At 40.8% G+C, this 15122-nt stretch overlaps 1 protein-coding gene across 2 annotated transcripts in view; it reads left to right on the top strand.

Moving 5' to 3' along the window:
* Window positions 1-801: 801 nt before the first annotated feature.
* The window catches only part of LOC116034316 (paxillin-like), a 31585-nt gene continuing 17264 nt past the window's right edge, over window positions 802-15122 (top strand). Inside the window, exon 1 of one of the 2 annotated variants that reach the window (XM_031276941.2) lies at window positions 802-1091. In XM_031276941.2, the coding sequence (XP_031132801.1) occupies window positions 1079-1091 (13 nt within the window). In that variant the 5' untranslated portion in view covers window positions 802-1078. Of the gene's footprint in view, window positions 1092-1131; window positions 1267-15122 lie in introns of those variants that run through there. The other variant, XM_036001796.1, reaches the window with a different exon arrangement.

The following is a 15122-nucleotide window of genomic DNA, read 5'->3' as shown; positions in this document are numbered from 1 at the left end:
GGGCCTTGATCATCTTAGCCCAGGCTCTAGTCCTGTAGGGGGTTCAGGTTATAACTCAAAGGTCAGTGGTCTTCAGAGAGGGCTGGCAAGGGTACTCAGCCACCAAGCAAAACACCATCAAACTAATCATATCAAACTAATCATATAAGAATACTCTTCTTTTTTTAACATCTATTTGTGCAAATCAAAACCTTACTGGTTGATTTTATACTCATGATAAATTTGAGTAAACAGAGCCTGTCCACTTGGCTTGAACTCAATGTGGGCTGCATCAAATGATCTTGTAGTGATAATAATTAGCTGCAACAAGATAAGAAAAGACTTCATTGATACCCAGGAGGGAAGAGACAAAAGACAGGCTAAGAGGTAGGAAGAACGTGAACTAGCCTAGTTTACATTGTTCAATTTACACCATTAACGAATGATGATGACTCTTAACCCCCCACCCTCACCCCTAATCACTACACTTTGCATCAACCTACATCCTGGACTATAGCCTACCACACACCTAACACCAGCGCATGGTACATTCTGCACTCAATCCATTCAGCCTCTTTTTTTCTTATGTTAAACAGCTATTGTGTTTATATTTGTTTCTGTATTTGTTTATTTCATATAAATTCAATATGTTTGTTTGTTTATGTATGCAGTAACAACCAAGAGAAATTCCCTGTATGTGTTACCTCCTTGGCAATAAACCCTTTTCTGATTCTGATTTTCTGGTTCTGAGGTATAGGCATACTGGTACATGTTGAGTCTTCAATACCACTCTCTGTCGCTAGATGTCGCTGGTCCCTGTGTGTAGGGGCTAGTGGGCAGACAGGGGGCTGGATGTGGGCTGTTGGAGACTCCAGGGGGGCAGCAGGATATGTGTGTATGAGTGTGTGTGTGTGTTTGAGTGTGTGTTAAAGGCTCGTCGAGCAGCAGGGGAACTTGAAAACTTCACTGCGTTCAGCGACGGAGATCTGTGATCGGAGAGGGTCAGCGATTGGGAGCTGAATCGGCTGCTTACAGTCCAGCTGTGATCGACAGAGGAAGACCGGTCCACTTCTCAACATTGGAACGATTTCCGGCCAACATGGATGATTTAGGTAAGTTCGCTCGCCGTGAACGCAACATTTACACATCGCGTGGGAGTGTAACGTTATTGTTTGCGGAAACACGTAATGCTGGCGTTAACTGTATATTCCACCAAACGGGGTCTTTTAAAGGAGATTGTTGACTACAGCTGTCTGTTTGGGTCAGCACTGTATGATGTAGATCCAGGTAGGTGAAGTTCTCCTGGTTCAGCTGCGCTCAGCGCGAGGTTATATGCACAGAAAGGCCCCGCGTGCTGATATGAGGAAGCCCTGCTATCGGGCTCACTGCGATAATTAGCCCAATTAACAAGCTATGGGCTGGTAGTAGTAAGTAAAAAACGTGTGCAAGAGGACGTAGTGCTCTGTTAGTGCATTGGCAGTGTTTGTCGGCGAGTTATTCCTCTTACAATTCCTCTACATCACTTAACTAGGCATGGCAGACTGGTGCAGGGCTTGACTAACTTTTTTCATGCTCAAAAACTAGCTGAAATATATAAATTTGACCACCATTTCATTTGGCATTTGACAAGACACTGGCCTATCGAGCCCTTCCTGGTGATTGCCATCACATAACTGCCTCTACTGCAGGTGGGATGGTAACAGCTGGTTTCAGTGATCAAAACAAAAAAAACTAGCCCATATAAATACAATAATTGAAAGAGTAATTCCAGACTTTGAATGGTCATTGTGATGTAACCCATTTAAAGCTCCTTGCAACTAATTTTCATGATTTCAGCTGATTGTCACACAAGTGCTGCTCACATATAGCACACAGAAGCAGATAAATCCATGAGAGCTGTGCTAAATGAGCTTAACTCAGTAAATTATAGCACACTTGATGACAGCAGAAAATGTAATGCCTGAGGGCAGGTTGTGGTGACAGGGAGGATGTGTAGAGCTCAGCACAATTGTTCTTGATGCACACAATAGCCTGGCTCTTCAGATTCCCTCTGTGGCAGTTCCTTTTGCTATTTTATCAGTAGTTAAAAAAATGGTGCTAGGAACCAAACACTCTTCGCACTGTTTTATCTTAGCAACGGTCATAATTAAATTGCTGCTAACCATGTGAAATATTTCACAAATGTCCTTCGATAGCGTAGAATAATTTATACATGCAACTATACACACCCCCTTCAGTGATGTGCAGCCTAATTATAAACAGAAGGAAACCACTGTTTTTAATTAGGCTTGCACAGTGCTATAAGGATATAAGGATAGAAGGAAAGTTTTTCTTTTTTTTTGTATTCATTTACAAGCATTGACTGTACAGTTTGTGTTTACAAGGCTTTGAGTTTTACCCTGGTAACTGTAAGGTTAAGTTTAGCAGGACATTTGTGAAATGCATTGAAGGAGTCAGGTTCATTGGATGCTAAAAAAACCCACCAGAATGCATTCATAAAGTCAAAGATGATAAATGTCTTGCAAAAGCTGTCCAAAAAGTTTCATCCTTGGTGAGCTGCTGGTGGACTTGCATTCAGATAAGAGATACAGCTCTGTTCTACAGTAACATATCTTTACCATTCCAGGCAGGGCAAGGCTATTTGAACTGGCTCGGTAACTTTAAAAAAAAATTTGACTAGAGAGTTTTTTTTTTTTTGTTGCCGCCATTATGTTTTCTCCACAGCTGGATATACTGTATCTGATTTGGGCCAAAACCCAGCTCTCTGGTTGACGTCTTGGTGGTGAGACTGTACCAAAAATATTGGTAATTCTATATCCAGTCAATATTTATGGATACCTTCTCACCTTACGTGGGTGAAGGGCTTTCCTTAAAGTAGCTCCTTTAAAAAAGAGCGTTACACAACCCCTGTGTAATTATCATGTCAGAGTTGTAAATTCTGTCATCGTTTTAGCAGACACCTGTAGAACTGTGGCGCACAAACTCTGAGAAATGTAGGCCCTTATGGATGGTGTTGGGATGAGAGTCACAGAGGGACATTTTTGTCTGTTTTTTAGTCTGTTTATGAAAATTCAAAGTGTTCAAGTTTTAAAATGGTTTAAATGCAGTCAGGGATTTAAAAAAAAAAAGGCACATTCGAAAGAGCTGAAGTGAGGCAGTGCAGGGAGTCAGTCATTCCCTTCAGACCCCAGAGAGGACAAGGCAACCTACATGTATTTTTAGCAGAGGAGTCCTTCTTCTTAAGCGCTGAGCCAGCAGCACCTAGAAACCTTCCACCAACCGGCTCTTCTATCGCTCTCTTTTTCTTCCACTTTCCCTTACTTTTATTGTTCATTCCTAACAGTCTTCCCATATTCATTCCCATATTGCCCTGACACCAGTGACATTAAAGCAGTGACCCTGACTGGCAGGTTTGCTTCTTCCCTAGTCTATATCCACGACATTCCACTTCTGGGATTGCTCTGTTCCTCCCACTGGAAATTCCGCCGGATTTCACTCTTTTCAGCCGTATGTCTGGTACCTTCCGCTTTCTTTGTGTTGGAATTTTTAACTCCGGTGGATTTCTGAGGACTATGGTTAACTGCTCCTCAGATCTCTGCAGGGTAAATCCAGACAGCTAGCTAGACTATCTGTCTAATCTGAGTTTTCTGTTGCACAACTAAAACAACTTTTTAACGTACACACGTTCCACTTATTCCACTCCACATTTTTCTCCCATCCCAGAATGCTGTGTGGATTCGCCAGACCCTCCTCCGCAGTGCTGTGGAGGAAGGTCTGGCAATGCGAGACTACTTCTTCCCTAAAAGCGTCTTTTTCTGTGATCTGCACATGTGCACACTCTCAAATTGCTTTATCTCCACACTTCCTTCAGAACCAGCCGTGGGAGCAGACTAGCACTGCTCGCAGGCAGGGCTTTGGGGTGGATCAGGCCCACATGCAGGGATTGGGCCCCAGCCAAAATGTATCCTCCTTAAACACTGCACTGCCCCACCCTCTCTCTCTATCTCTCTCCCTACTCCCCACCATTCCTGTGGCGAACCACATAGGAAGCTGCAGGCCATTGACAGTTTAAAGCTGGCTGAGTGTGAAGGAGAGCAGATTAGCCTTTAGGAAGATTTGGATCAAGACAGATTGTGATGCTTGATCGCTTGCAATTATGAGGTTTTTAACTCCAGTCAGTAATGGAAGTCAGTCTTGGGAACTGGATACAAAAGTTTTCTTTCTTTATGCTAGACATGGATTTATATAATTTGTGTCTCCTTTTATTTGTGGAATCTTTGCCATTTAGATGCTGTGGCATGTTCTGAGGCAAACTTACATTGACCTCCCCTCCTCAGCTATCAGCGCTGCCAAGCGTTGCTCCTTGCTTCACTGCTCTGGGCCTGCACCAACAAGACATGAATGTCAAATAGCCTCCAAAGTGAACTTCCTTTTACTGACTTTGATCCGCAGTACCTTTTCAGTATTTCCTTTTCATGCCTGCAAATACAGTAACTGCTTTGTTTCTCTCTCACTGATTTGTTTTTACTGTCGCTTTAGTGGCATCATTTGAAGTGAAGTGACTCCCCAGAGCTCTGTCAGCACAGCAGCTGCAGCGTTGGAAATGTCACTCATGGAGTGGGCGTGGGAAAATTAGTTTTTTGACTTACTCCAAATGAGATCTGATGTAGCCTAGATAGTAGGGCTGTGTATTGGCAAGAATCTGGCGATATGATACGTATCACGAGACCTGGGTCACGATTCAATATATTGCAATATATTTCGATACTGTGCGTAAGGCGATATATTGGGATTTTTTTAAAGTATAATTTTAGAAAAACTAATATTTAAAAAAAGACATGATATTAAAAGTCAAAGAAGTTTACTTTAGGTAAACAATTCAGTACACAGAAAATCAAACTGCCAGTTTGGGATTGTGGTTAACAGGTTCTTAGTGAGCAAATTTTTATATGCTCAAGTAGGCCAAAGTTCAGCCATAGCTACATTGTTAGCTTCTAGCAAAAAGTCAGGCACTGCTAGGCACTGTTAGGCAAGGACACTAGTGGTGCGTCTCAGCATAGCCATCTAGCAGTACGGGGTTTAAACGCAACATAAACGTGAACCACTGTCTTACATGAATACTTTTCAATGTTTAAAAAAAAAAAAAAAAATATATATATATATACTCAAGTGTATACATTTTTTCTTTCACCCCTACTAGATACTCAACCAAGTCTAAATTTAAGTTGGTTCATTGTTTATAGGCTACACCAAAAGAAATGTGACATTTCCTCAACATACTCTCTTAGACTGTGAAACTGATGTTGTTTATGCCTGAGTGGTTGTTTTTCATGCTATCAGGGACACGGTTTGTATAATAACCTAATTTACCTTCTGCCCACTAGCAGTACAGCCTTGTTTCAATAGTCAACCTTCTACTTCATTTGACTTATGATGCAGTGATGGATCAGTAACTCTACAGTGCAATAACTAGTGAATTAGTTCAAATTCTGAAGGAATCTTTATGGAATCTAAGAAGTAATTTAGCAACGTGCATAGCCCTCCTTTAGAAGTCAGGAATGTGATTTAAGGGGAAATCAGTATTAGGCAAAAATGCATATATGACTTTTAGATTCTGATAATATGATCAGAAGAATTGATCTTCTATAGAAAGAGAGACTTTATATCAATAGTTTGATATTTTGGGAATTACGCTTATTTGCTGTCTTGGTGAGAAGATTGATACCACTCTCATGTCTGTATGCTTAATATGAAGCTACAGCCAGAAGCTGGTTAGCTTAGCATAAAGACCGGGGGAGAAAGCTAGCCTGCTCTGTCCAAAGGTTACTAAATGCCTACCAGCACCTATGAAGCTCATGACATTATATCTTGTTTGTTTAATCTGAACAAAAATCCAGCTGTTAAAATGACACCAAAAAAATAAAGAAAGTTCAAGGAAGTTAGAGGTTACAAACAGAGGGCTTGGATTTTCAAAAAGTATTTACCAAAACATTTTACCCGGCAGAGAAGTTCTTACAAAAGTCGTTACTAGTGGCTAAAATAAAGGCTATATCTGCCTCTGCTTCTTGAATTATGACCAATATTTTTTTAATCTGTCTCTTGCAAGTCCCCCAACTTTATGGAAATGCAACACTAAATCACTTAGGACTCTTTTAAACGAAGTCAGTCCGGCCTTGGATGTTCCCATTATCTCAAAAATCCCCCTTCAGTTAACATCCCCTTCACTTGAGCTCCAAAACCTGGCAAGTTGTTGTTGCAAATTACATCTTAATGCAACAAGGGGCAAGCCTACACTAGATGAGTGTGGCACATAAATCACACACAGAATCAATGTAGCATCTGAAGGCTTGAAAGAATCTCTTGTATCTCCTCCAGGGTTTGTCCATCTGGTTGACTTTACAATTAAAATGCTGCAGGGCTTTGAAACATATGGTGTAAACACACACACACACACACACACACACACACACACACTCTCTCATATAAAAAAAACACGCTCCTGATCACAGATTGGTGCTATGGACGGACAGCTCTGAGGAGGAAGCTGACTAAGCAGCGACAGCTCTACACTCCACCATAACAACAGCCTGCAGGATCCACATCGAACAGCTACTGTAGCTTTTTGGAACTAGGGTTTATTTGAAAATAGGGCTTTAAGCCAAAAACCATATTTAGACTCATAGAGCCAGTTTCACAGCCTAGTCCCAGACTAAAATGCCTGTTTTTAAGCTGTCTTAACTCAAAGCGACTTGCACAGACTGGAATTAGAGCTACTCTAGGACTAAATTGAAACTGAAATTAGTCCTTCTTAATATTGATATCTAAATGAAGACTAACGTGCATAACAGCCAGTAGGGTTGCACAATTAATTGCAATTTTATCGAAATCGCAATATGAACTAGTGCAATATCCAAATCGCAGGGGGGCGCAATATTTGTTAAAGTCAAAATATGTGTCAAACCATTCTAAAATAAAGTATTATGGTGCTGCAGAGACATCCCGGCCTGCAAATTGTATCCTACAGACAAAGGAAAAAATCTTTGTTTAGTACAGCTCCTCGCAAAAGGATGCGAGGATTTTTCTTTTATATTTTTCAGTGAAAATGAGAATAATGATACAAAAATGATCATTCCCTCCAATATCGCAATCGCAATATCAGTCAAAATAATTAGAAATCAATTAGATATTTTCCTAATATCGTGCAGCCCTACCAGCCAGACAAGTATGAATTACATTAAATTACTTTTATGAAATAACACAAAATACTGCACAACATTAAAATAGTGACATTTAATGAGTGACTAAACCAAGGCTATAGTTTAAAATGTAGTTTGTGGTGATACTCAACTCATGAATATCGAGATGACAAAACATTTCTACATTATTTTTTACATAAATTATTCACCATGGCTGGTATTCACAATTCATCACTGTATTTTCTTTTAATCATAGCTCTCTTGTCCAGCTTCATAGCCAATTAAATCCTGTAGGATTCTCATTCTCATTTCATGTTCCTCCTTCAGATATTTAGTTTTATGCTCATGAAATTCTCTGGATAACTTTTAATGCATGATCATCTTTTTTTGTTGTTTCTCTGCTGAAAGGTGGTGGTGGCAGCATCTTCTCTCAGGGATGTTATGGCTGACATGGAGGCTACACACTCACTGTGCACTGGCTCTTCCAACCTGTTCAGATTCCTTTCCTCTGAAAAAAATAATACCGTTAGAAACACAAATAAACTCATATCCTTAGAATGATTATATATACCATTTGTGCTCAGGTCGTCATTTGAACTGTCTAACTGATCATCGTCTAATCTACCATTTAGAGGTTGCTGGTACTCTATTATTCCAGACAACAAGTCACTCAGTCTTTTTCTTTTGGTGGTCCACTAACAGTCATAAATCGCTCTCTTCTGATCTCTGCATTGATTTTTTTTTATTTTTTTTTTTTAGATTATTTTTTGGGGCATTTTTGGCCTTTATTTTTATAGGACAGCTGAAGACCTGAAAAGGGGAGAGAGAGGGGGGAATGACATGCAGCAAAGGGCCGCAGGTCGGAGTCGAACCCCGGGCCTGCTGCGTCAAGCAGTAGCCTAAACCTCTATATGGGTGTCCGCTCTACCAAATGAGCCGTCCGGGTGCCCTAAATTGATTCTTTTTAAAGCTAGTTTAAGGTTCATCATTGGAGTCTATAAAGGCATATATCATTTTATATAAATTATGTCACAAACACATGAAGATAAGAAATACGAAATACTGATTATAATGTAGATATCTCACCTGAAGTTCTTCTTGTGGTTACATTTTCATTTGCATTGAATTCACTGCAAATTGTAGCCTGACTCAATTTGCTTTTAGAAGCGCTCTTTCATACTGAAGTTTTTTTTTCCCCTGCCGTTGTTTTGTCTCCAGATTCACATCAGTGATTGTGTTTTCTATTTCATAAGGTTTTTTTAGGAGCACCATTAGACCAACAGAATGTGCTCATACTTAACCTAATGAGGCTTAACCCAAGTGTTCTCATTTAGGCTTACTTACCTCCATAGCCTCTATAGCTTCGGGAAGGAACTTGTTTGGGTGGAACGTGTACGTTCAAAAGTTGTTTTAGTCGTGCAACAGAAAACTCAGATTGGACAGATAGTCTAGCTAGCTGTCTTGATTTACCCTGCAGAGATCTGAGGAGCAGTTAACCATAGTCCTCAGAAATCCACCGGAGTTTAAAATTCCAACACAAAAAAAGCGGAAGGTAACGGACATCCGGCTGAATTTACGGTGGCACCGGAGCAATCCAGGAAGTGGAATTTTGTGGATATAGACTAGGATTCAAGTGAAATCTGTCTGTGGTTAGGATCTGTGTCGTTTAAATTAAAGACCAGCATGTCATACAGTATAGTTACTGCATGTCCCAGTCATGTTCCTCTGTCCTGCTTTTTGTCAGATGAGCTCAATGAGCCCTTTTTCTTGGGCAGCTTCTCGTCCAGCCACACACGTCTTGTGACAGGAAGTGCCCTTATTAGTGACCTCTCCGTTGTAGTGGTAGTCATGTGGATTCTTTGCTGCTAACCAACAGAATAGCCTATTGTAGGGTCACAGACATCATGTTAGTCATACTAACTGGTGGACATGCCTCATCCTGTCCTATTTTTTGTGACTTCCTTAATGTGAGCGGAAGGGAACTGGTTTGCTTTGGTGTCATTAAATCCTGTATTTCTTTCTTGCTGTTTTCGCTGTTTCCCATTTTGTTTCCCAGGCAACCGTGACAGCTCATTAGCTTGATGTAGCATTTTGTCAATGAAGATATAAAGCAAAGTAAGGAGAAAACAGGGTGCAGTTACAACACATTTTGAAGTATGTAATAGGTATATATAAGCTGTTATCTGCCCCCCACCATCCTGCTGTGGTCTGATGAATTGAGTTCCCTGCTGACTTTGTGAGATTCTCATCCCAGCACTCAGTCTGACAGTGACTGACAGCTCGGTCGATGTGATGCCGCTGATCCTCTTGATGCAAGCTGTAAGAGAAAAACAGCTGGTATAGCAGTTTTGCATCAAAGATAAAGATGCCACAGTATTTTAATTTGAATCAAAATGATATTGGTAGCACAAAAACGAATCAACCCCAATGTTTCAAAAGGTAACCGCTGTTGAAATTGTGGTCCTTTGCTTCAGTTCAATGAATGCCTATTTGTCATATGAAATGGAGCCCTTATGGTGTCAGAGATGGCCTTTCAAAAGCACCTGCATGGCTTTGTTTAGGCTTTTCTCTAATTGGCTCCTAAATGTCATTTTTCTAAGAGGTTGTATGGTTGGCATGGTTGCAGGCTTATATAACACCTCGCTGTTTTATTAGGAAATGGGTTTGTGCCCAGCAGGTTTCCTCTGGCCTTGGCGCGTGTTTAAATAGTCACAAACACACCACTGGTACTGCCCTATTTGGGATATAAAGCCACCACAATGAAGGCCTTTGATTAATTGGGCAGTTGGGAGGATGGACAAGTGAGTGTGCACACGTCAGTTTATGTGTGTGTGTGTTTCATATTGCTTGTGCTTTAGTTGGATTTACAATCAGCATCTCATTTGTTAAAGAGGATCAGTCAGGAAGCCCAATCTAGACCCCACTAGGGTTAATGACAGCATCAGTGGTGCTTGATTAGGATTACTACTCCACAGGTTTATAGGGGTGTTGGCTTTAGAAGAGTTTACACACACACACACACACACACACACACACACACACACACACACACACACACACACACACACTCGCACTGGCAGCCATGCCGAGCTGACTGTTTTTCAATGGATTGATTTGGCCTGCTTTGCAGACCTCACAAACTCTTCCCTCCATCCTCTTCCCTCTGTCCTCGTCCTGCCGGAGGGGGACAAAGAGCAGCTTGTTTCTGGTGCTGTGACCTACTTCAACCCAGAAAAGACAGAGCCAGGCAGAACTGATTAGGAGAAGGGGAAAACTGTCCATCCATTCAGCCATCTACTTTTTTTCTGCCACTTAACCGGGTCTGGGTTCTGATTTTAGTAGTCTATATCCTTGATGTTCCACTTCCAGGATTGCTCCGGTCCTGCAGGAAATTTTAAAGGAATTTTAAACTCCAGTGGATTTATGAGGACTATGGTTAACTGCTCCTCAGATCTCTGCATTGTAAATTGAGACAGCTAGCTAGACTATCTGTCCAATCTGAGTTTTCTCTTGCACAACTAAAACAACTTTTGAACGTACACGTTCTACCAAAACAAGTTCCGTCCCGAGGCTATTTTGCAGTGGCTCCGTGCGGAGCTTAGCGATTGTGAGAGCACTTTTTTCTCCCATCCCGGAATGCTGTGTGGACTAGCCAGACCCTCCTCCGCAGCGCTGTGGGGGAAGGTCTGGCAAAGCGAGACTATGATTGTAGCAATCTGACAAAAACTAATTTTAACTCAAGATCCTGTTACTGATCACTTTTTCCAGAGCTTTCAACCACGTCTCATAGTCTTAATGACCAGATGGAGTATTCTCTGTTAAAAAAAGCCCCAGAAAGAGCTAGTGATTTGGTAAGACTTTTTTTTTTTTTTGTTAAAGCTCAAATAAAGTACAAAATCACAATTAGTAGGCACCTCAATTGAATTTTGTGTAAGTTTCATCTATTTACTTTGTATAATAAATATTTGTTGTAATAAATGCATTCATTATTAAATCAGTAAAATAAAGCATGTACAAAATGGCATTATTGCCACTTTTGTAATTACAGTACATAATTTCAGGTTCCTTTCAGCATGCAGCACAACATGGTGAATCGTTGACATTAAAAATAAATTTTGATGAATATTTTCTTCAGATTTTGATACAGACTACTGAGTAGTTAAGAGGGGATAAATCATAATGTGGAATTGCAAAAATAGTTGTAGTTACTGTGCAATTGGGACATCACAGCTCACATTTAGAAAGTGCCTTGCTTTTGCTGCCTTCTAGTCTAGCATAGTGGTGTAAACAGTCTGTCATCCTCTAGTGTGGCCTTAATTACACCAGCAGGTGAAATTGTCTTCCACTCGCCGTAGTGGCATCGCCACAGGACAAATGCTGGAATTTCCCGTATGACCGTATTGCTGAATAAGGTGTTTGAATGAATGTTAAAATGTCTTCTTCAGTGGTTAGTTATACTTCCACTTGTCTTGACTTTTGTTTGCAATTCACCTAAACATAAGCAATTGTTCATACTATCTTTAATAAATGCACCTTAATACTGCTGAAACATGTTTAAAGTGTTCTCACCGCTGTTGCCTGCACACAGATGCTTAAAATAACCACGGGCAATGTGTAAACCACAGGAAAGCTTTTGTGCCTCTGTGTTCCTTTGTAAGCCTTTCTCTGTAGGGAATTGAAGTGAAATGAAAGTGAGAGAAGGTAGTTGGTAGACAGCAAGAGCAGAGTGTGTTTTATCTTTTGACTGGTATTGTTTTTTTTTAGTTACGGATATTCTTATCTCACTTTTTTCTTTTAGTTCTAATAGTCACATGTAGAGGTGGATACATTATCCATACACTCAAAAAGCATTTAACAGTTTTACTCAAATGTAATTATTCAGTTCACTAGATATTTATTACCCCCGCAGCAAGGATTAAAAACAGTGCAAACACAACTCTGGTATGTTTAATATTGTGGATGTTCTCACCCTTGCAGTAAATCTAGGCGGGTGCAATAAAGATATAAATTATGAAATTATCCAAAAACTCACATTATCCAGTATCCACTGTAACCGAGCAAAAAGAGATGCTGTGTGGCTTGAATTCAGTTGTGAGGATAGACTACTTTAGAAACTAATTCATCTACATGAAGAGATGCTGGAATGGTTAAACAACAGAAAAATCAGTGGAAAATGAAATGTGCAGAGTAAGGTAAATGTGCTGATTGCTTTAAGATGAAAAGCACTCAGATGAGTTGGACTGAGGAGGAATACAGATCATGCTCTTAAGTTGTATGAGGTACATTAAATGGAGCTTTACCAAGAAGTGTTTGTAAAAATTACTTAAAATTATATAATAGAGGATATGGTGGCAACATGAGCATTTACTTTCTGTCCTACACCTTGTAGATGGCAGTTTATGGCAGTTTTTTTATACATATGTTGAGGTCAAACATGCAGTACTTTCCAGGAAAGCAGACTCATCACAGAGGTTGAAAGGGTTTCACTTTCTGGGTAGAAATGACCAGGTGTCAGGCCTGTGACTATTTCTGTCACTTGTGTGGGGTGGTTGCACCCTTGTCAGAAGGCTTAACTTCATTAAGTGCCATTTGTTTGATAATGCATTTATTTGAAAAGATTTGGGTAAATTTGAAATTATAGTAATAATTTGAAAAATATTTAAAGGGGCTGTACTTGATATTCAGCAAAAAAAAAAAAAAGGTTGTCTGGGGTTGCCTCCACATGGCTCTCACAGAATGTTCCCCAACTCGTTAAATATGCGGGCGCTTTGTCAGGGCCCTCAGTGTCAGATACCGACGCATAAAGGCACTAACATGCACGCGGGCCGGACACAGACAACGTGTGACTTCATTCTCTTCTCAGGATGCCATTACGCCACTGTACCACTAGAGTAGTACATAAGAAGATCATTACTCCTCTCATGCCTAAGTGTCAAACTATGGGGCTTCAGCCATGAGGTGGTTAGCTTATCTTATCTTAGCTTAATGTAAAGATTGAAAGCAGGGGGGAACAGCTCAACATCTCAAGCGCACTAGTTCAATCCTACACAAACAGAAATGTAAAACATTTCAACAAAGAGCCATGCTAGCTCTTCCCCCCCGTATCCAGTCTTTCTGCTAAACTAGGCTAATCCTCTCTCGGCTCTAGCTCCACACTCAACACAGACATACTATAAGAGCGGTATCATCAAGAAAGTAAATAAGCACATATTCCCCACAAATGTCATATTCCTTTGAATAATGTTTTAGCCACTGAACAAGCTTTTAACACAAAACTGACATTGACACTGACAGTGGCTTACACATCCAGCAGATATACGGCGCAACATTATCATTCATGTAGAATGTGTTTTTGGTCACCAGGTGAATGTAAGTCCAATATTCACTCTCTTTTAGCACCTTTTTTGGTCTCTACCAACTCTTGAGGGAAATATCTGGCTCTTTAGCTGCTACATTCTCCACTATATGTTCACCAGCTGTTGCTAACTTTGTCTGTCTGCCATTTGGTGCTTGGCAGGTAATGATTTATCACAGCCTTTTTGCTAAAAAACAAACAAACAGAAGAGCTGCCTGCTGACATTTTGCCTTTTTTTCAGAACCTAGTCTGTGTAGTAGATACAGACAGGAGTGTCATTTTTCTTAATTTAAAAATGGTCATGCTGTGGCAGCGTGAGGTACTTTTAAGTCATAATAATATGAAAGTGTTCATAATACTACTATAAGTGACTTCCATTAGGAATCATAATCTCTGTTTAACGGGATTCAGTCAATTCGCATTACCTAGGTTCTCAATTAGCAGACTTTATCTGGGCCTGAGTCCGGTATTAAAGTGTTGGATTGCACGTGTATAAACAGACTTTGCAGCAATTGTATTGACTACCTTGGAGTGGAGTACAAGCTGCTTTGTAAGCAGTCATATTCTATGACTTTATTGCAAGTGCGGGTTGTGGTGCCTTTTCCATTTAATAGCTTTTGTAGCAGGACCACTTCATTGATCTGAACATAAGGAGAGTCCAACCAGACTCCTGTTTATAACGTGTACAAGTGTGTGAGACAGTAAAGCAAATGCAACGTTATGCATGGTACAGGCTGGTTGGGTGGTCTGTAATGTCCTACTGTTGCTTTGACCGGCAAAGCCATCCATCATCATACTGTATGTCTCTGCTCCCACAGGTCAGGGTCGGGCGGGATGGTATTTATAGTGGGCCTCGATGCCTCAGTCTGTCTGTGTGTGTGTGTGTGTGTGTGTGTGTGTGTGTGTGTCCTAACTGAGAGGCACCTGTGTAGTGTGTGTGTTTTAATTTTGCACTTGTGTGCCCGCTGAAGCGCTCCAAATGAACACAGGCACGGACCTTCTGCTGTCTAGCATGAGCCCAAAGGGGGGTGTAAGTGCATGTGCCCCCCCCCCCTTGTCCTTATTTCTTCTGTTTTCCTTCTGGTGGAAGCTCTGTGATGCTCTGTCAGCTTGTGTCACATTGAAAAGGCCACCCCTCTCACAACAGAACATGAAAGGCTGTCACTTCATGTCGACGCACACTCACAGAGTAGTAACAGAAGGCTATTCCATACAATTGTTTTTACATGTTTCTTTTTTATAATATTACATTTAGACTCTTTGTCTCACAGGGGACATTTTGTTTTCTCTCATCTGTCCTCGTCTGTCTTATCACACTCTCTTGTTGAGCTGGTGTGCACCTCGCATTTATCTCCGCCTCTTGCTCTTTTTCTCATATTTGAAAGACGAGCTGTGGCATGTTAGGAATTCATATCAGCCGGCGTGCACCTTGCAACACATCAGGGAAGAAATTAAAGGAACGAGGGTGGAAAGATGCAGAAAGGAGGTCAGAGAACACAGGTAAACTTGCTGCACAGACAGAATCTTGCGGCTGATATTCATCCTGTTAGTTTCACTTTGGTGTCAGTGCATATCTCAGGAAATGCCAAGGC

Source organism: Sander lucioperca, chromosome 6 (assembly GCF_008315115.2).
Source record: "Sander lucioperca isolate FBNREF2018 chromosome 6, SLUC_FBN_1.2, whole genome shotgun sequence".
NCBI lineage: Eukaryota > Metazoa > Chordata > Actinopteri > Perciformes > Percidae > Sander > Sander lucioperca.
The sequence above is the reverse complement of the archived record's forward strand: the minus strand, read 5'-3'. Positions and strand labels throughout refer to the sequence as shown.